Source organism: Pelmatolapia mariae, linkage group LG5, assembly GCF_036321145.2.
Source record: "Pelmatolapia mariae isolate MD_Pm_ZW linkage group LG5, Pm_UMD_F_2, whole genome shotgun sequence".
Classification (NCBI taxonomy): Eukaryota; Metazoa; Chordata; class Actinopteri; order Cichliformes; family Cichlidae; genus Pelmatolapia; species Pelmatolapia mariae.
This window is the reverse complement of record NC_086231.1, coordinates 37,148,790-37,173,778: the sequence shown is the minus strand read 5'-3', so window position 1 is coordinate 37,173,778 and position 24,989 is coordinate 37,148,790. Positions and strand designations below refer to the sequence as shown.

General features: G+C 39.4%; 1 protein-coding gene across 2 annotated transcripts in view; it reads left to right on the top strand.

Moving 5' to 3' along the window:
* Positions 1–24,684, top strand: part of cadpsa (Ca2+-dependent activator protein for secretion a) — a 318,715-nt gene extending 294,031 nt beyond the window's left edge. For both annotated transcript variants that reach the window (XM_063474914.1, XM_063474915.1), the window contains 2 exons: positions 19,543–19,647; positions 20,963–24,684. In XM_063474914.1, coding sequence (XP_063330984.1) covers positions 19,543–19,647; positions 20,963–21,136 — 279 coding nt within the window. In that variant the 3' untranslated portion in view covers positions 21,137–24,684. The remainder of the gene's footprint in view (positions 1–19,542; positions 19,648–20,962) is intronic.
* Positions 24,685–24,989: the final 305 nt, after the last annotated feature.

Below are 24,989 nucleotides of genomic sequence, written 5' to 3'. Positions count from 1 at the left end.
GTTGTGAGGAGACCATAAATAGTATTTGCATTTTCTGTTGTACAGTTCATTTGCTGTTATGGATAAAAAGTGTCTTTTTTGTTTCAAAATAGCTGATAACTATTCGCTGATAGCTGCCAACATCTGCGAACAAATATAATGCTATAAAGTTGTTCTATATAGTGTGTAACTGTTAGTATAGAGCGTTATTAAATTTATTGCTAAGGCAATCATATGGCACATTGACTTCTGAGGAAATTTTAGATGGCACTTGTCATCATGCCGACCCCTGCATTAGACCTATAGAAGGTACCTATTTCCCAGATTTATTACCATGTTGAAAGTTCTCCAAATGCATTTTGCTCTCTTGTTAATTATTTCATTTAATTCATTTAATTCTGGTTTTAGTTTTCTCTGGTGGTACAATGCCTTACCACAAGAACATATAATTAACATTCTAATGACCTGATTTTTTGTTCTAGTTCTGATATAAGTCACCTTGGGCAATACACTGCCAACTTTGTCATTTTATGTTATGGGAATTAGACCCATAGATGTGGGCTATATCATAAACCAAATACTTTTATGTAACAACCCATTTCACATGCAGACTTTAGAGAATATGAAAAACATTGTTGTGGTGTGTTGTGTGCCTTTACTTTGCACTAAACTTACAGCTTTTCCAAAATATGATCAATTATTTTTCCAAAGGTCTTCATGCTGCAGATACAATATATTGTAAGTATTTTGTTCAGCTTTAAGCTCTGCAGTCTCTAACTCACACTATAAAAAGGCTCCTAGAATTGCTGGATTTTTTAAGGTATTATGAGATTGTATTTATATGTATCAGGGAGAAATTAATTTGGCTCCTTGCAACCTTTCTACCCTCCCTGGTTCTTGAAAGACTGGCTGAAGAGGCATAGATTAAAACAGATGTGCTGAAATAATACTGGAGTAGGACTTAGTGTGGCGCTGCCTGGGGATCATTGATTAAAAAAAACCCATGTCTTTAGCTTGAGACAAATCCAGTCCTGCAATGATACCCCACAGCTTTGTGGACTATGACACTCCCTGTACCCAGTCCAGGCACCAGGGGAGCAGGAAAATAAAGATAGAGTTGTTGAGCCACTGAATCTTTAGCCAACCCCCAAGGTTGGAGTTGCAGATACTGGGATTACATGGGTCAATTATACACTTAATCTGCCTTTGCTCACAGAGGATTAGGAGCACGGCTCATTGATTGATTTGAAGCATTTCCGCTGACCTTGGGTAGTTGTCAGATTCACAAGTGTGGTGAAATTGCACTCCTCTACGACCAAAGATAAAGTGCTTTTTAATCGCTGCTGCTTCTGCCGTCTCTGTTTACCAACTGCCGGAGGGCTGAAGTAAAGTGGAGTGAGGGCATGGGTCAAACCGAGCTGTAGATTGTGGGATTTAAGATTGGTGTTGTCTGCACTGCTGTACTTTGGTCACAGCGGGTGGGTTTGTGTTAGTGTTGTGTGTGTGGGGTGCAGTGTGTGTGTGTGTGTGTGTGTGTGGGGGGGGGGGGGGTAACAGTGACAGAGAATACCGTCATACCAATTGGCTGTCAAGGGACACTTCACCACTTTGCCATCTCTGGTCATGAGCTGCCAGGCTAAGTGAACAATTTAATCAACACCATGCAAACTTAACTGCTGTCCTTATCTGACTGGCTGAAAGTTTTATTTGAAGTACTGTGGTGAAAAGACTGAAAATGTTTATCTATTATTTATTCTGATCTCAGCAAATAAAATTCAATTTTATTTATATAGCGTCAAATCACAAACACCTCAAAGCTCTTTATGTTGTAAGGAGAACACCCTACAATAATTGGGTACTGCATATCAATAGAGCTCACGTTTTGCAAATGTTTTATTATAGAATTGCGTCTTTCAAATCCAGTTTTTTACTTCTCATAGAGAAAGATCAGTTGTCCTCATCCCTTCCACAGCAATATGACAGCGATGCTGCACTGATGCTCTCTTGTTGTTTTTTATGCTACCGAGTAATCTGTTGTTTAAATAACACTAAAAGGATTACACAAGCAAACAGGGAGTCATGGTTACAGTCATATCAATAATATTAACCATAATAATAATAATGATATTATTATTGTTGTTATTAATATTGTTGTGGTTGTTGTTATTCTTGTTATCGTCATTATTATTATTATTATTATTATTATTATTATTATTGTTGTTGTTGTTGTTCTTGTTCTTGTTACGTAGAACGAAGGACAGCCAGGCAGGATATGTTACACTGACTGTGTTTTTTCATAACATGCTCTGAAAAGGTTTCACTTCTGTTTAATGAAGTCTGTAAGCAGCTTAGAGTTCTCAATAATTACTGGGAGAGAGAGCATTTTGTTTCCCTGCTTGGTTTCTTTTTGGCCTAAATCCTCTGTGAGCATACCCAGCTCCATGGTGTTGGGAGGAAACAGCTAAGGATGCTAAAGCCACGATCATCCCGAGAGGAGGGAAATACAAGTTTAATGGAGACTTCTCTTTTGTCGGGTCCTGCTGGTTTATTGATGATGACCAACAGGGTCAATTGATTGAGGACACGCATGTCATCTCTCAGGTCTCTATCACTCTTTCACAGCCCCTTTTCCTTCTGCTTTGTTATAAAGGGAGGTACGGTGGCATTTGTTTGATTAACTTGTCTGACAAAAGTGACAGCTGCTCATGTGTGTATGTGGATGAGTGGCCCAGCGCCGCTCCCTCTTTGTACATCTGTCAGAGCCTGAGCAGGGTGAGCAGGGTGAAAAGAGACAAATTGGACCCAAAAAGAAGGCCATTCACCTTCCCCAGACCCCCCTCCAGTGCTCCACCCCTCTATCCCATTCAGGTGCTCGGCAGGACCCTCAAGTGCTTGCTGGCTTATTCCATTTTCACTCCCCTCATAGAGTTCTCTGAGCCCACAAGTGTTTTAGCCCTCTTTTTTCTTCCCTCAATCCACCCCTAAGCGGCTCTTTGTAAGTAGAATGGCTCACTTTTCTCAGGGCCTGAAGCTGCCGGGTTTTTTTTTCTTTTTTATTGTCCACCACAGAGCTTTTCTGACGCTCTTTGTATGTTTACTCAATGACTGGTCGCTGACCGTAATTCCAACTGTTTAGTTCCTCACAACATGGCCCCTCAACCCATTTCACCCACCACCCCAAATATACACCAATCCCTTCTCCGAGCCACCGTGTTTTTATAATGCTGCGCCGTATTTTCTCTCTTATCTGCTGAATTGCAGGTAGAAGGAGATGCATTTAGCTGTTCTTCTTACCTTTTTAACCAGCTCTCTTCATGAAGCGCCCAATGTGCTCTTTTTATGGCTGTCCCAGCTATGACAGTAGTCAATGGTCAGCTGCAATTTGTGCCATACCCAAACATGAGCTGTGCCTCACTGAGTTTATGTAAAAAGCTCATTTTTTATACTGAAGGTGATGTTTGTATTTTTGCACCAATAGCCTAATCACAGAAAAATGGTTAACATTCTCCAAACGCCTGCTTTTACATTAGCAGCAACTTTTCTAACTCTATAGAAGACCCTTGACTCCAAAATCATTGGCAACATACAAACTGTTCCCATAATGTTTATTGCTTGTGTTACTTCATAGCAGGACATTTGGGGGAATATATCACTGTTTACGAAAAATAGGATATTAAATCTGTGAAAATTAATTTGACTTTTTAGAATATTTTAGCACGTTTTTTGGCCAGACAACATGTTTGGATACCTTTGCAGTCATAAACATTTTGATTGGGAATTCCCCAGCTCTGGGGGAGTCCCCTGTTGTACTAATTCATAAAATAATTGATCACTGGACTGAAGACATCAGAAAGTTGTTTTTATCATCATTGCTAAATTGTGAAAGTAGCTTTCCATTAGTATCCACATTCCTCATTGGAATATCAGGTTTTAAATCACTGAGCAATATCTAAAGAAATATACTCACATCAGTGATTTCTGGAATTCTATGTTGTAGTACAAGAACATCCTTAATTCCGTGAAAAGTTTTACATGTTCGCTGAGGGTCAAGCTTGGTCGTGCAGGGTGGGCAGAGGGGAGGGGAGGTGTTCTGACCTACTGTCTGAGTTACTATGGTAATTGAGTGTCGTCATCAATGGGCCCTCACTGCTGAGCTAGTGAGCCAGACTAGAATAGACCAGCAGTGGGCTCTGAAAAGCAGAGCAGGTAGGATTAGACAAGCCCTTTGTGTAAAGTGCATAATGTCTTGCAGTCAGATTTAAAGACCTCCCACCCCCACCACCTTAGTCTTATTTGTTTCTTTGTTTGTGCAAGTATGCTTATATGAGCTATGTGTGTACACTACTGTAAGCAAGTGTGTTGTCAAAGTGAAAAAGAAGAAAAAGTAGTCTTGCTTTACGGCACTCAGCGGCCTCCCCTCTCCTTCACAAGGAAGCCTGTCACTTGGCATTAGTGTTGCCGCACCAGCAATCATCATTCCATGCCTCCTCCTAATTGCAGGCACAGCTGGGTCTCAGCAGGACACGCTCTCTTTCTCTCTCGTGTTGAACTTTTTCTGCCTTTCTCGCTCTAAAATAGTGCAAAAATGACACACAAATGTTTCATCTGTACTACATAGACTATGGCTCAGACATACTCGTCCAGTGGTCTGCTTAATGGTCACATAACAAACAACAGCGATTTATATTATTATGATTTCTTTTTTGACACCAATTCAACTGTGAACAAGATTGTGTTTTCAATGTTTTTCAAAATTTGAAATTAGTTTGTACTTAATGAGTGGTTGTGGATTTTAACAAAAATATAAGTTATTAATATTCCACATTTTTTTCTTTAATGTTAAAAACATCTTCACAGCAATTAAATCAAAAAAGTTGAAACATTTTCGCCTCAATTTCCGTTACAGTCTGCCGATTATGCAAACAGTGTGGTGAGTCTGATGTAAGTGACTCAAAAATACACATACAGAGGTTAACAAAATACAAGCTTTTTATTGGGGTGTTGCAAAAATGGTACGAAAGAAAAAATCAGAAATCCAAGGGAAGAAAAAAAGCTGCAACTACAAAAGCATAGAAGAAGGAAAAAAGAAATTAACAAAGACTAAAGGGAAGAAACCAGTATTAAAATCAAATTCCCCTCTCCCCTCTGTCTATCCTTCAAGCTCGGGTCCTCTACCAGAGGCCTGGGAGCTTGAGGGTCCTGCACAATATCTTTGCTGTTTTCCAGTTACCACTGGGACCACCGTTACCTTCACCCTCCACCTCTTCTCTGTGCCTTTGGTACTTCTCCTGTTCCTTCTTCCTAATTTTGATGTCATTCGGTATCATCTTCCTCTGTTTGTCCACCACTATGGTTGGTTAGCCACCACCATTTTGTCAGTTTGTATCTGGAAGTGCCACAGGATCTTAGCTCGGTCATTCTCCACCACCCTTGGGGGGCGTCTCCCATTTTGACCTCGGGACTTCCAGCCCATACTCGGCACAGATGTTCCTGTATACTATGCCGGCCACTTGGTTATGGTGTTCCATGTATGCCTTGCCTGCTAGCATCTTGCACCCTGCTGTTATGTGCTGCATTGTCTCAGGGGCAACAGAAGAGAAACAGGACACCTGCATAATTAGCATGGCTTGATGGTTTAAGCTGTGAACACACTGCCAAATCTTTGTCTCTGTCCTGTCCCTCTTTATTCGCTCCTCACTCTGAGTGTTGACTCCCACATATTCCTGCTCCACTATAACACTGGGACTTTACTGAAACACAACAGAACAGAAGTGAACTTAGTGAACTGTGAGAGGGAGGAAGAGAATCCCAACGTAAAACACATACAAAGATACATCTTGTTTTCTTTTTTAAAGTGAGACAAATAGGTTCCAGTGTTTGCGTTCATTACATTCATGTTGCTTTCTTTTACTTTCCTCAACAGGCACCATAACATAACATATCTCTGTTAAATACAGCTTTTAATGGGATTGTATTAGTGTGTTAGAATAATATCTGAATGTTATAAGTTAAATTAATGTACACAATGTTCCCACTCTCATGGTTTCCTCTTCAGACACTTGCAATAAAATACAAAAAGACAAATAGTTTAACAGAATGTTAACAGAAAGTTTTGCCAGAATTAAATCCCCTGTCCAGATTATTTGGCGAGCTGTACAACTTAACTCAAAATACAACAACACCAAATCTTGAAAGAACAAATTAATTAACGCTCCACTCACTAGATGAAGTAAAAAGAGGCTGCTTTGATCAGGACCCTTTTTTCTGCTTTCCACGCAGCACATCCCCCCTTCTGTCCCCCACACAGTCGTAAATCTTTCAGAAGAACATCCACCATGTTTTTATGAACTTCAGCAATATATATAAGCCTTGGTGTTTACCAGTGGCCAGTGTTAAGGCCAGAGCGCATTCAGAATAGAAACAGTTCTATGAGTAATACAAAGACCTTTAACTGGAGGCTGGGCTGACTCCCTTGTTTTAGTACGTTGCTGCATTCAAAAGGAGAGACAGAGCATATGCAAAGGGGTTTTATAGGCACCAATATCAGGCAGTTCACACCCCCTAATTAGTCAGTGGTTATTCAGAGCTGTCTCAGGGCGCTGAGGCAAGGTCTCAGGTGAAATTACCTAATAGCAAAGCTTGTTAGAGGTTTGCACAAGTAGGCATAAAGTTGGACTCCAGGAACTACTGTATTTCTTACAAAACACAGTATTGTAATATCAAAATAAAATTAAAAGTAGCAAATAAAGTAGCAGGCCGTGCAAAATGTTTTGGTCCAAACAATATATTGACAGTGATGTCTAATTTAAGTACATTAACAAACTGACCAAATTACCACTGAAAGCATTGAAATAAATAACAAATAAGTAAGACTATAATTTTACTTTTTAGATAATTTGAGTACTAAATAATAAAATCATTGTTTAATAAATAAATAGTGAAATGTGTACTCTTTCATGTGTTTTTGTTCAGCCTAGGTTGTATTTACTGCACACACACACACAAGAGGCAGAAAGAGGCAAAGTCCCCCGAATCCTTGTAATCCCTTTGTACCCACCATAGTGTGGCCCCTACTCAGCTTCAACATTCCTGTCACTCTGCAGCATAAAAGCTCATGAATAGCCCCGCAAAAGAGGGCCTCTGACCTAACAAATTGGTTGGCTTTTTTGAGATTTTCTGAGTGTGTGTGTGTGAGGGTGGGTGGGTGTGGGTCTGTGTGTTTATAAGGGCTGATTTATGGTCTGGTTGAACAACTTCTGACTATGTTAGAGACACAGTGGAGGGCTGAGTGAAAATGCAGTTGTTATTGTTTTGGTATCGTTTAAATAAACAGGGTAATAAGGCATTTTTGCACATCTTTTCTGAGACGTTCTTATGTACAGTTAGCAAATCATGACATGAAGTGGGTTTAAATATTGGATTGCATGTCTTGAAAAACAGTCACACAGAGCCCCCCATAATCTGATGTAAGCAGGGTATTTGGAGGGAGATTCTGAAGGTATTTCAAAGTCTGAATAATTATTTATTAGCTGCTTTCACTCACAGAGAAATCAGTATAATTACTGTCATCTGTAGTTATAAAAAGGTAATCAGACTTAAATATGCAAAACTAAAGAAGTCAGTTCCTTCACCAGTTTGAGGTTAATATCACATATCACACATTTAGCATCATCCCTCATCTAGCAAACCTTACTATGAAATAAAAGGATTTTATAATGGCCAGTAACCAGAAACTTCTTAAAGTCAAAGCTGTGAAGAAAGCGAAGTGCTATGTCTAACCATATCAATAATATTGGTTTATAGTGATGCAAGCCATCAGACAGGTCACTAGGTTAGGCATTATTAGGTATATTATTTCACTTATCATATCACTTAGTGATTCTGTTGCAATACACATTTAATTAAAAATGTTTAGATGCCTCGGAGTCATCATCTAGTCACTTCAATTCATTTTTATTTATACAGCACCTTGATCTTTCTGAGTGAACTTTCTTAAAACATCAGCATATCTATTGGATCCCACTCCTACAAGGCTGCTTAAAGAGGTCTTGACATTAATCACTGGTCCAGATTTAACCTCCTAAGACCCGAACTCTTCCATGGCATGCATTTTTAATTTCTCTTTGATATTTGGGCACATTGGGGCCCGATGAATGTAAAAACAAAGAATTACCTTTTTTTTTTTTTACCTTATTTTTGTTTTTAAGAAAAATCAGAGCCACATATGAGGATATTCGTTTTAAAGTTTTGATAGAAAAGTAGCACTATAATGTCCTCGTAAGTGGATATCAAGCCCTTGTAGAGCAAAATTGAGTATTTTGGTCTAAATAACCCAAAATGTGATGTCCACATATGTTGACGCCAGGTCCTAGGAGGTTAAATATGATCAGTTTATTTCAACATAGTCCTTCAAGATGGCAGCAATTAAACATCACTTACAAGCTAGAGCTTTTAAGCAATGCCATGCTAGAGCATGCTATAGGTATTAAAACTACTATGCTGCAGTGGTTTGTATCATATCTATCTAATAGACTCCAATTTGTACATGTAAATGGAGAGTCCTCTTCACACACTGAGGTTAATTATGGAGTTCCACAGGGTTCAGTGCTAGGACCAATTCTGCTTACATTATACATGCTTCCCTTAGGCAGCATCATTAGAAGACATAGCATACATTTTCACTGCTATGCAGATGACACCCAGCTCTATTTATCCTAACATATCCTTCAATGTGCATATTAAATAAATATGTAGGATTTGCGCAATCTCTCTAAAGTTAGAAAGAAACTGTCTCAAAAAAACAAACAAACTAGTTTGCGCATTTAGTACATCTTGGCTGTAATTCATCATTATCAAGATGTCCTAAAAACTCCCTGAACAGCCTTCAGGCTAGTGGTTTCTAGGGTTTTTAAAAGTAGAGTGGAACATTCTCCTTTCAGGCCCTCTGGAACACGCTCCCAGTTTGGATTAGGGAGGCAGACACCCTCTGTACTTTTAAGATTACAGTGGTCCCTTGTTTATCGCAGGAGTTACGTTCTAAAAATAACCCGCGATAGGTGAAATCCGCGAAGTATCTGGGACTCTCCTCAGCTCTTTCTGGGACAGTGGCGCGGCTGCCCCTCTGTTGGTCTTCCTTGGTCTCTTGTGTTCTGGGGGCCTCTGGATGTCTGGAGTTTTGATCTCCTCCATACCTGCTTCATGCCCTGGAGGATGGGACTGTGGCCCCCCACACCCTCTAGCAGATCATTACATTAAGGAACCTTTTAAATACAAGCGCGCTCATGCTCACAGGTGTACACACGGGTGATCACACACACAAACTACACCCTTTTTGGCTCCTACCTCAAAGCACACTGTGCGCTGTCGATCTTACGTGCTGCACAATAATGTTTAATATTAAGTATTTAGTGTTATATTCCCATATATCATTGTGATGTTGTTTATTCTATTACTCTCGTTTTCTTCTGCTTGTTTTCTTTTTTCTTTCTCAACAGGTGATCCAGGTGATCGATATATGTATTTTTTGTCTGCTTATTTTGTTGGTTTTTGTTTTTTGCCCTTTATCCCCGTCCCTCTTCTCCGCTGTTTTTTTTTGTTTTGTTTTGTTTTGTTTTGTTTTTCCCCCCCTCTTTCTTTCTCCCTTTTCTTTTCCCCTGTCCCGTATCTAGCAAGTAAAAAAAATAAATAAAATAAAATAAAATAAACAATAAAAGGTAAATCAAATGGACCATTACGGCAAGGATGGGATGGTCCATTTGGTAAAGTAAATCCGTTGGGCATCTTTCTTCGCCTTTAGACAACAATTCTGATGGCAAAAGAACCAAACGGGACAGGTTTAAAAAAAAAAAAAAAAAAGAAATCCGTAGCCAATTTTATTTTTTACAATCATTATAGATGTTTTAAGGCTGTAAAACCCCTCACTACACACTTTATACACTTTTCTCAGACAGGCACGAACATTTTCACATTTTTCTCTCTTGTTTAAACTCTCAAAGTTCAAACCTTCATAGAAAAATAAGTCCAGTATTAGAGAATGAAACCAAAGATCAAACCCTGTTTTCAGGTCCAGAACATGGGAATTAATGAATCAATGGTATGAAAGTGGAGGAAGCAAGAAGAATGAGTTGAGTAACGTTTGACTTATCTGACTGTTTTGTTTCGCTTGATGCGCCTTACGGTCTGAAAAATACAGTAACTTCTACCTTCCTTTAGCATGTCCAGAAGTCCAAGTTTTCCCTCTTCCTCTGCCTTTTGGGTGCTATTGCAGGTGCCTTTGACGGTGCAAAACGTTTCATCAACATTGCTGTGTTTGTTGGGGAGAAAACTTACAAACATACAGTACAGCACTTAAGAGTCACACTGCTAGGATCGAAGATTTATGTAAATCCGTCAAGCAGAACGCATTCTGTACTGTACAGGAGACGGAGATTGATTGACAATGGTCTACAGCCTGCATCCTCACAATGGTCAGGACGCAGAATACAATGCACTGTAAAAAAAAAAAAAAAAAAACGCATGCAAAATTGCAAAGAAATCGGAACAGCGAGGCCACGAAAAGCGAACCGCGTTATAGCGAGGGACCACTGTAAACCTAAAGCTTTATAGTTTCATAGTTAGGGCTGGTGATCAGTTGACCCTGAATCTCGCTTGTTTTATAGTGTAATTTCTTTACGTTGTTACATTAATGCAAGTTATTATATTGCTGATGACAGCAATATAATAATCTTCAATGCAAAAAATTTCATTAAACAGCTGAGTAGGTAGTTGGAGAAGGTTTCGGGGGTTTAGAGGTGTACTGCAAATCCTGCTGGTGGCAGTGCCCCCCACTGCCAAGCACCATCTGAAGACTGGGGTGTGAACATGCATGAGGTTTGCGTGTAGCAGTGGCAAGAGCTGGTGTCAAATGGGGGCAGGAGGTTGCTCTATCGCCCATCTTTTGCTCAAAGAGGGATGGACCAATTTTATACATGTGTATGCGGCAGTGTGCTTGTGTGTGTGTTTAGTGTTGTACAGGGTGTGCATGTTGCCCAAGTGTAGGTAGAGCTTCATCAGAATGTTGTGAGGTGACAAAACACACACAAATGCACTAACACAGACAAGGCTGTCGAGCAAATCGGGGCCCATGATTCAGATGGAACTCGTTAGAATGTCACAGATTTTGATCCCTGTGGGGTTATGGCATTATGTATGCAGAGCCATATTACGCTTATTTTGGCTGTCTGCAAGAGCTAGCCCCCTGCTGATCCCCATGCAGCCTAGAAAAGAGAGCTTGGGAGAATTTGTTTTTTTTCTCATGATTTTCTTTTGTTATCTCCAGACATAAAGCGAGAGGGGCCAACACTGTTCATTTGACAACCTTAGTCAAAGTGATTTTCAAGTTTGTGGATGCCACAATTTGTTCACCCTATCCTGAAAAAGTCAGATCTCTTCCTGGATGGTTTGACAGTAAAGTGGCTTTGAAATATTTGTAGCTCAGATAGCTGCGTATTAGAGAAAGTGAAGAGATTTCTCCACAAATTTGAAATGGGCCCATAGAGCCCAAATTATAAACAGAAGTTGTTGTTAATTAACAGGAAAAGTATGTTTACTTATGCATTTATGTATCTTTTCAATAATTATGGGTGGTATGGTGGTGCAGTGGTTGGCACTACTGTTCCACAAGGTGCCTGCCTGGCACCTGTGCCTGTATGGGTTCCCTCCAGGTCTCCCTATGGGAGCTCAGATAGTCTCCAGCCCTTCACAGTAGCATTACAGAACTTTTTCCCACACCAGTACTTTTTTAGATATACATTCTGCATTTTTCAGAGTTAATTGGACAATCTAATATAACAGAAGGATTATATTTAACACTTATATGAAAATTATTGACTGAAGTCTACTACAGTTGCTGGTGTCTGCCAGCTGTACAGGCATTCATGTCCAGTGTACACTGAGTTCTCAGACACCTAGCACTTTGTGGACAAAGCTGTTTTCACCTTGTCTGAAATGTTCCTATGATCCAATTTTTTCACACAATACACAGCATGTTTTACTTTGAAAACTGTCAATATAGCGCTGAATTTGTTTCGATTTTATTACACTTTTGGATTTATCACACTTGTTGAAAGCAAGTTTTAAAATTTGGGGGGATTTTAAAACCTTGTTCTAAATAAGCTCTATTCACTAGCTGGGCCCACGTCCTCATTTTAGGTTTGACAGCATTTTAGTAGGTAAAGGTGAATGCTTGGACATAAATTGAGCTGCGGTTTGGGGAAGGCCTCGAAGGGGACTGGTGACAGCTCCCGGGCCTGGCAGATCCCTGTGTACTAAATAGGAGTGAAGAAGTTAAAGTATTGAGAACAAGGAGGGAGGGAGGGTGGGGCATGTAAACGAGAATGAACAGTTTGCAGAACTGGGGACAGCCTATATAGATGACAACCGGAAGGAGCGTGTTTGGAAGCGTGGTCCCGCTCCTGAAATTCCGATACATAATCTCCAATAAATACTGAACATCTTCTTACTAACCATGTCTTATTAAAGAGCCTCACCACTTTTACAGAGTTTTATAGAAATGTCTAAAGACAAAATAGATGCTAACTGGACTGGTACTTATGTAGCACTTTTCTTCTCCGTTTGAACAATTCACCCATTCACACATTGATATAAGTGCCTTTTTTTAACCTAACATTCAAACAATCTTGGGGTTCAGTAGCCTACACAAGGATATTATAGTCCTTTTCCACTAGTACCTACTCGGATTGGCTTGGCATGGCTCTACTTGGTTTTTAGGGTTTTTCATTACATCGTAGTACCTGGTACCAGGTACTTTTTCAGTGCCTACTCGGCACATGTTAGGTGGTACTCCATTGTAATGAAATCACATTCAACTGCGTCGAGCTGCAGTGAGTCAAGCCGAGTAGGAGGAAAAGGCCTGTTAGATTGATGGTGGACCTGCTGTAGCACCTGAGACACAAATGGCTTTACAACTGATGCAACATACAACTTTAACACAGTTAAATGTTTGTTTTGGTCTTTCTTTCTTTCTCTATGCAACTTATAACTACTCACTGTTGGTCTGCACTATAAAATTGGTATTAAATTCAAACTGGCATTAAAAAAGATTTTAAATCTGATGAAACTCACAGGCATTATGTGTACACCAGATGTCCCTGACAGGCCTCCAAAATGCTAGTCATGGCAGCAAGAAGTCTTGTGACATAACTGTCAAGTCCTTTTTTTATATAACATTAAGAAAAGTAAAACAGAGCAAGCACAAAATGGCTGCTGCAAAAATGGCTGCAGATGGGAGCTGTGCAAAGTCTCTTCAAAGGGAGAAGTGAAGGAGGGGCGGGTGATGGCAAGAGCAGCCAGTCAGTGGATCAGTCACTCCAGGCCTGGCCTCTCGGTGGGGGGTTGTGCTTGGGGCGAGATCACAGGCCTGCTGCCTCCCTGATGCCTTCACAGGCACACAGCAACAGATAGGAAGCTGTTGGCACCAGGTTGCCTCACTTTTTCACCCCAGCACTGCTTCAGCACAATCATCTTTTCTGTAACCCATGTCCTCATTTACTGAGCTTGACCTACATGTAGACCCGGTGTCTTCATCGTGTCAGCCAGTCTGAAAACCAAAGCAGGTTATGGTCTGGTTTGTTCTGTTCAAAAATGGATACATACGGAGTAGTTTTTGTGCTACTCATCGAGGTCATCGTTGATAGATAAAATAATATCTTAGCTTACTGTCACATCTACATTTTCTATAATTATGTGTATTGTGGCTCTGTGGGTCACGCACAGTGGCACATAATAACTGGGGAAATGGGAGAAAACATGGTAATGTGGTATATCCTATGGTTCCAAATAAACTTTGACATTAAGCTTTAAGCTTTTATATGAATTTATTTCATTGGTGACTAACCCAGTCACCAATTGCAGGGCAATGTAAAAAAGGCATCTTAAAAAATGAAAATCGTCAAAAAGTTCTTCATTCATTCATAATTTAATTCCAAAGGGCAATCTTTTGTATATTCTATAGGCAACCCTTTTTGTTTTAATTTCTTCAGTACTGCTTATGGATCATGAAAATCAGAAATCCAGTATCTCAATATGTTGATTTTAAGTAAATTAATAATTAATGTATTTTGTAGGAAAATGCGTACGAGCAGCATGGAGAAAGAAACGTTTGAGGCTAGTGTCAGATCAAGAGCCATTATGCCAAGAACCAAGAGTCTGGAACAAGAAATCCAAGTTATTTTAAGTCCAGTATGAAGTTTCTAGAGTCTGTGATGATTTGTGGTGCTATGTCCTCTGCTGATTCTGGTGGTGGTTGGTCCACAGTGTTCTAATAAGTCAAACAGCAATGCAGCTGTCTATTTGGAGATCTTAGAATACTTATTTCGTAGAAAGGGAAATTGTTGGTAAACTGGTGCCAGGGTATAAAGAAGGGCCTCAACGCCTGTGATAAAATCACAGGAGCTCTGCTAGAGAAGACTGTGGCAGTTAGTGAAGATATTGTAATGATGAGTCTGGGATTAATCTGATTTTGTATTACGTGTTATAGCAGGCAGAGCGTGGACAAGGGACAGAGTGGGCAGGTTGTGAATAGGTAAGGGGGCGCTCTCGCTGCAGCAGTGGTGAGCAGTTTCAGAGGGTAGCACTGTCAGATTGAGGGTGGCACATATAAACATTTGAGGGGGTCAAAGCTGGGGTCAGGGTTCGTGTATTCTACTTGGACCTTTTATTTACTCGGCAAGTCCAGCTACCACACAAGAGAGTAACATTATGGTGTCAGAATATGGAGTGCTGTCATCAGAGAACTGACAGGATAAGGTATTAGGCTTTACATTACAGGACTCGGAAAGGTAGGTGATAATGAAACTGTGGGAAGTTTCCACACGCAGAGTTAGCCCAGCAATTTCATCTGAAAAATTACTCATAGGGAAAAAAGTTAGGAAGAGAAGAAAAACAAAATCCAACCCAAACCTGTCCTGCTGAAACCAGCAGCACATCTCATGTGTGCTGAGTCAATTTTATGGTAAGATAACCACAAAAGACAATGAGTGACTATTTCTAAATGGTTAATACTAGAATTTGACAATACTGTAAAATGAAGCATTTAGAATCATTTTAACAGGACACTCTTTTCCCCTAATGTGGAATTACATAAGAAAAACGCTAATTGAATTCAACTTTCATGCTAGATTAAGCAAATATGGGTTGTGGTAGCACTGTCTATTACAGCTCAGTAATAAAGTGGTAATAGTAGGGTAATAAGGCAGAGACAGAACATAATAAGTTATTACCATTCAAAGATCCAGCATGCAGCACGTAGCAGCAAGCCACCTGCCTACATACTGAACATTAAAGCAACCACGACAATCTATGGCAGTTCTCTGAGCAACAATTTCACAGATACAGATTGTCCTTTGTACCATTATAATTTTTGTATAAAGTAAAATAATTAGTCCATCCAAAATAACATATTGCAACACTGGGATATCATTAGAAATAAACAAATACAAAATTAATTGGGGGTGTGGGGAGCTATACTCTTAGTACACCACACATCCAACCCCCTCACATAAACTGTTATAACTAGAGTGCTTATATATAACAAATACAGACAGACATACTCACATTCACACCTATGGGCAAGTTAGAGTTACCAGTTAACCTATCCCCACTAACTGCATGTCTTTGGACTGTGGGAGGAAGCCAGAGTACCCGGAGAGAACCCACACAAACACAGGAGAACATGCAAACTCCACTGTGCTGCCCTGCCAGAGTGAAAGCTATGGGAGATTTTAGACATGTTAGATAGTGTGAGTGGCATGATGGTGTAGTGGTTAGTACTATTGGCTGAAATCAAGACGGTTTATGGTTTGAACCCTGGCTGGGTTTTCATAGTCATTTTAATATATCATTAAATTCCAAATAGTTTCTTTATGCTTCTTTCAAATCAAGTAATTTATCATATTCAATAGACATTTCCTCCCTCTAAACATGCATATACCCCCTCCCCCTTCATTTTCATTCCCTTTCTTCTCCAGACTCCCATCCATTCTGCTGTGACCCTGACTGTTGAAAGTGAGTCGGCTTGTATTAGTATCACCCTACACTCATCACTGTCCATCAATTAGGCTGACACCAGCAAGGGCCCAAAGAGAAACATCTGCAGCTGCTTTGCTCGGAGCTTACTGTGCCTCACAGAGCTTACTGTTTGTCTAAGCCAAGAAGTCAATGCTAGTTTGAAAATGGAAATACTGATGTAATTGGTGGATGGATGGTACCTTGATACTACATGATGTGGAATGCTATGGATAAAGTAACAAATACTAAAACCAGTGGTTTTCTTAGTCTTGATTGGGATAGCGTCTAGGTGTGCTATTTTTAAAATCATTACTAACATAATAAATGACATCACAGAACAAACCAAGACTTGGCTAATTTAATTACATGAAAACAAAGAAATGTAAATGGAAGCCAGACAGTATTCCCCCAGCAAAGTTACTGCAGGTTAGGTATTAAAGTACATTAAAATTACTTCAGAAGGCTTTATCAGAAATGACTAATAGGTGCTAATCATTATGCTTACTTATGCTTCCTGTCGGAAGTAAGGAGACATTAGCATAAAACAAAGCACCTGTCTGTGCCTCCAAGCTGCAAATCAGTCATTTGTTGCTGTGCCAGTACTGTCCAACTGTTTCCAGCACAGCCCAAGATCTCCATCATCCATGTGCAGCTCACACACCGTTTACACAACACAGTGTACCTAACAGGCTCCAAGAGAGCCAAAAAGTTATTCTCCACACCATTAGACAACCACAAAAGCACTGCTACAAGGCAGGTAGCCATGGTTTTAGACAAAAACCTACTCCTACCAAGCATCCAACAGAAACTGGTATTCATCAGAGCAGGCAATATTTTTCTACATTATTCTTGATTTACTATCCATCCATCCTCTTCTTTCTCTCTCACTCATTTCCTTTGTTTGTCAGTATTCCGTCCATCTGCTCAACACATTCTATTCATTCATTCATACATTTTCACCTCTATCCTTAATCACCCAAACCTGCTCTTCATTCTTTCCAGCCTAAGCTCTTGGTCTAGCCAGTGGTGTGCTGTAACTTTTACAGGAAGGCAAGTAGAACCAATTGCTAAGACGACTGCCAAGCCTGTTCAACTTGCCTGTTTTATGGCCATGGTTAGAGCTCCTGTCCCCTCTCCATCGTGGTTTCTTGCTGTTGTATTAAAGGAATAATTAAGAACTTTTTCAAAGACCACCCTCTCTACGTCACGTTACCCACATGATTCGTGGGGGGAAACTTTTCCATTACGATTCTAAATCACTGTAATTCATTTACCCTCTAATGCTAGCTGCATTTCTATACGAAGTGCAGATCTAACTGATCTCAGAACAGTAAAAGCTGAGCCAGTGGCAGTTTGCCTCGCATGCTGCTCTCCCATCAGTTTACAGTCACAATTCACATCTACAAACTACTAGAAACAAGCTGCTGGGCTCTCAGGAAATTAATAAACTGATTTAAAGAAATCAGTCACATTGGTCTTTGCAGTAGACTTGAATTTTTTTCCCTGCCCTTTTTCACCAATCATAATGGGAGGCTCAGCAGTCCTGAGAGGTGGATTTGACTAAATGGTTTCATTAAATCCAGTTTAAGTTGAATTCTGTTCTTATATAGCATTTATACCCAAGTGGCCTCAGGACCGCCTCTCTGTTTTGGTGGATAATGTAGCTCTTTTTCAGATATCAGCCTCCAGCTTGCACTGGGGCTGTTTGAAACAGAGTGTGAAGCAGTGGGAATGACAAATAGCATTTCCAAGTCTGAGGCCATGATTCTCAGCCAGAAAAGGGTGGCTGGAGCACTCCGGGAAGGGGATAAGTTGCTACCACAAGTCGAGGAACATTGTTCCTTTGGCCTCTTCCTCATCAAACCCAGAATTATCCATCGGATTGCAAAACAGAGAAGCATGATTTGTCACTACAGAGAACACATCTTCACTGCGCTAGAATCCAGTGGTGCCACGCTTTACACCACTGCATCCAGTGCTTTGCATTGCGCTTGGTGATGTAAGGCTTAAATGCAGCTTTTTGGCAATGGAAACTCGTTCCATGAAACCCTCTATGCACTGTTCTTGAGCTGATCTGAAGGCTGGAGCTCTAAAGCAATTGACTGTGCAGAAAGTTGGCAACCTGTGTGCACTATGCACCTCAGCATCTGCTCACACTGTGCTGTGGTCATAGAAGTGATTGGAACACCAGAATTCAATTATTTGGATGGGTGAGTGAATACCTTTGGCTATGTAGTGATGTCCTTCAGCAAACACAGTAAACAAATATGTAAGGCAGCCTTTATTCATTTGCTCATGTATTAAAAAATATCCTGTCTCAGAGTGACACAGAAAAACTAGTTCATGCATTTATTACTTCCAGGCTGGACTACTGTAATTCATTATTATCAGGAAGTCCTAAAAACTCCCTGAAAAGCCTTCAGTTAATCCAAAATGCTGCAGCAACAGTCCTGACAGGTACTAGAAAGAGAGAGCAGATTTCTCCTGTTTTGGCTTCCCTTCATTGGCTTCCTGTTAAATCCAGAATTTAAAATCCTGCTCCTCACATACAAGGTCTTAAATAATCAGGCCCATTGAACCAAATCACCTCATACCCATATGGAAAAGAAATAGAAAAAACTTATAAGACTTGCATCAGATGTGGCCTACTTCATATAGTGAATCATATAAGGCTTATATGATTTACTCATGAAAGTGGCCGCTTTCATATATTGTTTTAGGAAGTATCCAAAACATACAAGTTTCATTTATATAATTTTTCAAGGGATCTTATATCTGTTTTCACTCTTGTATGCTTTTTATACAAGTTTCACACAAGACAGATACAAACTTTATAAGATTTATATATATCTTTTCCATATGGGGAAGTCGACATTAAGTATGATGAGCTGGTTCTGATGTTTTATTAATAAGAAAAGTAAGAAACTGAGATTCTGCATCCAAGAAGAAGGCAGCAGCAGGGAGAATATCACTGTTTCATCCAGGAGCTGAAGCTGCCGCTTTCATACGTATTTCAGGGGGGCAGTTTGGACTTTAGTTAGCAGAGGTGGGACCTCATCTAAAGAGGCAAAGAAATCATTTCAGAGAGCCGACTGGTCTGGAGTAGAGTAGCTGTGTGTCTGAGTTGAAATAGGATTATTTACCACTGCACTTGTTGAAAATGCAGTGATCTGATTCGTCAGATCTGTGTATTTGGATTCCAGCAATCAAAAATAAAGGGCAGGAAATTCGTTCAGTGAAATTACGCAGCTAGGGTCAACGGCTGCATTAAGAATAGGTAAGTCCAACACACAAAATATTTGAATAGATTTTACACGTCTAGTGTGTAAACGCCTTTTCAATGGTACACAGCAAGGATGAAATGATCCTTTTTTTTCAGCCAAAAGCACCATCGCAATAATCTCTACAGAGGTCGAGTTATTGTGTAGAGCTAAAATTGTGCATTTCACAGAGAATCACTTGACACTACAGTGGCGTATGTTTGTGTGTATTTTACAGCAATGGTACACGAGCACGATGAACCTTATAGGAACATGGCTGACTGACCGTGTGGACCTGCAGCTCCATGTTTATCAGTTGAAGGTTCTCATTAGGATTGTCAAGGTGAGAATTACTTGCTATTATAAACTCAGCAAAAAAAGTAAGGAAATTTGTGTTTGGCTAATTTTTCCTTCATAGTAACACTGCTTGTAGCCAATAGATGTTATACTCTTAGCCTGTTTATTTTCCCTTAAATACTGCGACAGTTATAAGGAAAATGTATTTGAATTGAATGAAATGGCTGAATTGCCACCTCAGTGTGAAGTCAAGTTCTATAGAGTATCAATTAAGGGAGAATAAAATAATATATATACATACATACACACACACGCACACACATACACATATATATAGATATATATATATTGCCAAGAAGCATTGTAACAACAAAGAAATAAAACAAATTTCTTGACTTTTTACGCTAAATATTTTTTAATGAAAGTAAAATGTTAAATATTTCTATTTCGATCTATTTTATCAGTTGTGTGCAACCATTAAAAAGGCAAAATGCATTATTCTAACTAATTAAGTCTAAGGGTAAGTGGTTGGTTTTACAGTGGCTAAGGAGGTAGAGAAGGTTATCTGTTAGTTAGTATAGGAATTGGTGATTTGAGCCCTCCAGTCTGCATTTCAAAGTGGGTGAACAATCAGTGGCTTGATATCATTTTCACATTTTTGCACCAGTTGTTATTTGTGTATAGGCAAACACTGCCTCCTCGTGATTTACCAATAAGAGCTCCTATCTGCCTGGAATGCTGTTGATCCCACTATGCTAACAGTTTTGTCAGAAACAGAGATTCAGCCCGGTCGCTGCAAATATTTTAGCACAGTCCCTCATGTCATGTTGTGTAGTTAAGTCCAGCCTTAGATAGTCCGGTTTATTCTCCAAGGAGCGAACATTAAAAAAATGTTAACAAAACAAGATGGACAGCGTTTTACACAGGTTAGCCTTTAGCTTAGCAGTTAGCCCCGCTCTATGTCTCCTCCACTGTCGGATGTTACTGGTGCGAAGCTCAGTCGCTTCCTGGAAGTAGCTGGCGTAGTATACCAAGCCTATGTAGAAGATCCAGAGTGGTCGCATCTACTACATCTATTGTTTAAGCAGACTTTAACGGTGCTATCATCAGCCAGTGCAGCTACAGCTGAACAGGGCAGCACTATCATCATCATATTAATAAGATGTACTGATGTTCACCTAAACTTTTGTTTACCTAATTTGAAGACCGACTCAAGACCTGATGATTTCATTAACACCTTGAGAGGCTAAGTGGATGAGTCAGGGACTCACCAACCCAATCAGCTGACATGCTTTTTTTATATTTCCTGTGAAGCCAGAAATATCTCTGCTAATCATTTTTCATTTTTCTGTTTGAGATAGAAAAAGTACCGTGACTTCCGCCTTCAAGGGGTACTGGACTCTACGCTAAACACTAAGATGTACGAAACTGTAAGAAACCGACTAACCTTGGAAGAAGCCACGGCATCGGTGAAAGAAGGAGGGATGCAAGGCATTTCAATGAAGGACAGCGATGAAGAAGATAACGACAACTAGATCAAAAGGGTTGAAATAATAATAATGATTTCATTGTTTTTCAAAGGGTCAGGTATATTGCCTGACAGCCCACACCAGTCCTTCTATAGAGTCAAAATAATTTGGCCTGTTCCCTCCATTGCTTGGTTTTAGTTTTTCTGTTGCCAATACTTCCACAATTCTGTTAAATTTATGACATTTATTATTATGTTTATACTATTATGTATCTTTAAACACCTTCAAGTGTGTCAATAATCATCACTTAAAATCTTCAAAGCTAAATTTCCAAATAATTAAGGCTAGTACCTAAATTATTTTTTGCCTTAATTATTTAGTCTTTGTATTCTGTTCTTGTTTATACTTTGAGAAATACACAGTGTTGTTTCTGCACGTCTGCTGGAAAAACTCTCAAGTGTTTTAGGCCATTATACTGTGATTTCAAGAAAAACAGTAAAACTAATACATGTGTCTGTCTATTCCAAAGTCTGCCTGCAAATGCAGGATGAACTTTGCACTGTTAAATTCACATTGTGTCTGATGGAAGTGTCGCAAGAAAATATGGATATTTATTTGTTGGTATTCACCTGGCCCAAAACAGCTAAATTAAAGCATTTAGAAGTTTTTTTTAATGTTTTCCACCAATATGGATGACAGTTTTCTTTCCATATGATATAACTATGTTATACTGAAAAAATAATTATCTTGTTTTGCTGCACCAGATGTGAAAGTGATTTAAATTGTCTTCCTTTGTAATGGTTCAGCATCATTTCTCAGCTAAAAAATCAAATTAACGTTTTTTTACATTATGTGATGTTATAGGATGTGACAGTGACGGTTTGTCTTTTGCAGGCTCTAAAACATGCTTTGTAATTGCCAACAGCAAATGTGAGAAAACAAAAGAAATTCAGCACATTATCAACAGTAAGACTAGTGGTCACATAGAATCATTTTACACCGACAAAAAATATACATTTGAATACATCTTTAGAAACCCTATCGCTAGTGTCAAATAATAGGAACTGTGTCAAATTTTCAGGGTGTAACAAGTGTTAGAGGTTCAACATTACAAGTGTTTGGTTCAGTGTATGAATCAAATGATTCCTGTCTAGTAATCTAAATCTAAATGTCATGTGGTGTATGGAAGGGGAGAATGTGAATTCGGAGGACAGGGTTCAAAAATGGGCCTTTATTTAAAGCTGACAGGTGAAAAACAAAGTCAAAAAATAATAGTGGCAAGTGGCAGTAAACAATGTCTACAATGTCTAACACATAGAGAACAAACCCTACAAACACACAAAAATGGGGGTTCAAATATACACAGAGGTAAATGGAGAAATAGAAAACAGCAGGGAACACAGGTGGAGCTAATCAGGGAAATTAAGATAAAAGAAGTAGGAAAACCCAAATAATTCAAACTAAGAAGGCCCGAGAATATCAACACAAACAGAAAACCAAACAAGATTTCAAGAACAAAGCAGTAAACACTGAATGGAGACTGCAGGGTGTTCTCCAACTACAGGGGTGGAATCACACTCCTCACTTTCCCTGGGAGTGTGGACTGGAGAGAAGAGTTTGTCTGTTAGTTGAATTTTGGATACAGGAGGATCAGTGCGGTGTTTGTGGTTTTCATGGAACATTGAACCAGCTCTTTATTCTCTCAAGGACAATTGAGGGTGGGTGGGAATTTGCCCAACTAGCCTACATGAGATTTGTGGACCTAGAGAAGTAATTTGTCCACATCCCTCGGCGTATCCTGGAGTATGTGATGTCTGGTCCATTGCTATGACCTGTTTTGTCCCTCTATAATCATTGCACGAGCTTTGTTTGCATTGCCGGCAATAAGTCGGACTCATTCCTGCTGCGTATTGGACTCCACCAGGGCTACCCTTTGTCACTGACTCGCTTTGTAGTTTTATGGACAGATTTTCTAGGCATAGCCATGTGGCAGAAAGCTTCCACTTTTGTGGCCTCAGAATCTCATCTCACCTTTTTGCAGATGATGCAGTTCTTGTTGGCTTCATCAGCCAAGTGTGAGTCATTGGGAATGAGAATCAGGACCTCCAAGTCTAAGGCCATGGTCTCAGCTGGAAAAGGATGGGGTCCCTACTCAAATTCAGGGACGAGTTACAACCCTAAATGGAGGAGTTTAAGTATCTTGGGGTCTTGTTGACACATGACAGAAGAAGGGAGCTTGACAGACAGATTGTAGGCTGGAGCTGCAGTAATGCAGACGCTGCATCAGACCATTGTGGTGAAGAGAGAGCTGACCTCTTGATTTATCAGTCAATCTGCGTCGCACGCTATCTACGTGCTCAGACTGGTGAACCAAAATTGAGGAGCTCATTTATGTTAATGTACTTATACTCCAGGAACTAAAAGTTTCGAGTATTATGGATTTGGCTTTCCACCAATTGTGGCTCATCCTATTGCATACTGATCCTATAGCTAGCTACTTTCTGTTTTCTTTTATTGCTAAACTTGGTGCCTAAATAACAGTGAAATAAAAAAAATTGCATGTAGCAAAATATCAAGATGTCAAATTTAAGCAATATGCTATTATTATGTTATTATGTATTTGCCCTGCACAAAAATGGCTTATATGTCACGGATGCAGCAAACAGAGAGCTGGCTTGTACTGTTAGAGTACAATTGTACTTTTTGGTTTTGTTTATTTATTTTTGGGGGTAAATCGATAAAATAAAAAAAAAGTATGGGGTTATGGATGGTCCCTGAACATTAACAAGAAAGTACATAAAACAAAATATGGAGTGCATAATCAGTTCAACATGTGCACCTCAATGTTATTAATCTGTCAGTGCACCCAGATTTTTTGCATGACTTGAAATTGTGGCCACAAAATAATGTGAAGGAATAATGTGTAAAATATCTGTATGTATGTGTTTTGTGCAGTAGAACTGGAAGACAACCCTTTATGAGTTCCAGGGTCATCACAATACACACAATCACTTTTTTTTCCTTTACAAAGTAAATGATGCACTGCCAGTAATTTAAGTATTTGGTTAAACAGCCTACAGATAAATATATGAGCAGCACAAGCTGTGTGCATTAGTTTGAACATCAACCTTGCATCTCTGGCTTTTCCTAACTTTGTTTGGTTAATGCATATAGTACAGCAATACACTTGTAGTTTGATTTTTAATCACACTTCTAGAGCAATTTTCAACATTTTTCACATTTTAAATTTTGGAGCAACTCTTTTTTTAGTCGACTATATGTTTAAATAATACAGTTTATTTGCCATTTGTTGTTTGTTCTTGATAAACCAAGTTTCCTATATGTCCCCAAGGCTCTATTGCAGGATCTATGAGGGAGTTAATCGTCATTTTTATAATGGACGACAAGAAATGAAGTTTCCTAGAACTTTGCTTTTCTCAGTTGTGTTCTTTACTCTACCTTGAGTTATGTGTCATACTGTATGTAAGAATTGCATGGACCTGGTATTTATTTCCCAAAGTGTTTTTGCTCCATGTGTGATGTTACCTGGGGTTCACCTTCTGCCTTCTTAAAAAATCCACTGAGGCCAAGAAGATTTAAATAAAAGTCATTGGAAAGTGTAGAAAGAAGTTGACAGCTCATTTATTTTTGTCTTCAATGTGAATTCACATTGTGAACTGTAAGAATGTGACCCAGGAGGGGGAAAAAGAAGAAACAAAGTGAAAGAAATAACAACAACAAAATACATATTTGTTAATCTGTGCCCATAACCTCCTGACTTGCTCCACAGCAGCATTTTCTTAAGACACAGAGTCTTAGATTAATTCTGTGGATTAAAGTCATCTTGAGCGTTTATAGTACCACACTGAAGGAGATTTAGCTGCATTGACCAAAATCAAATCCAGAGCCGAAGATGAAT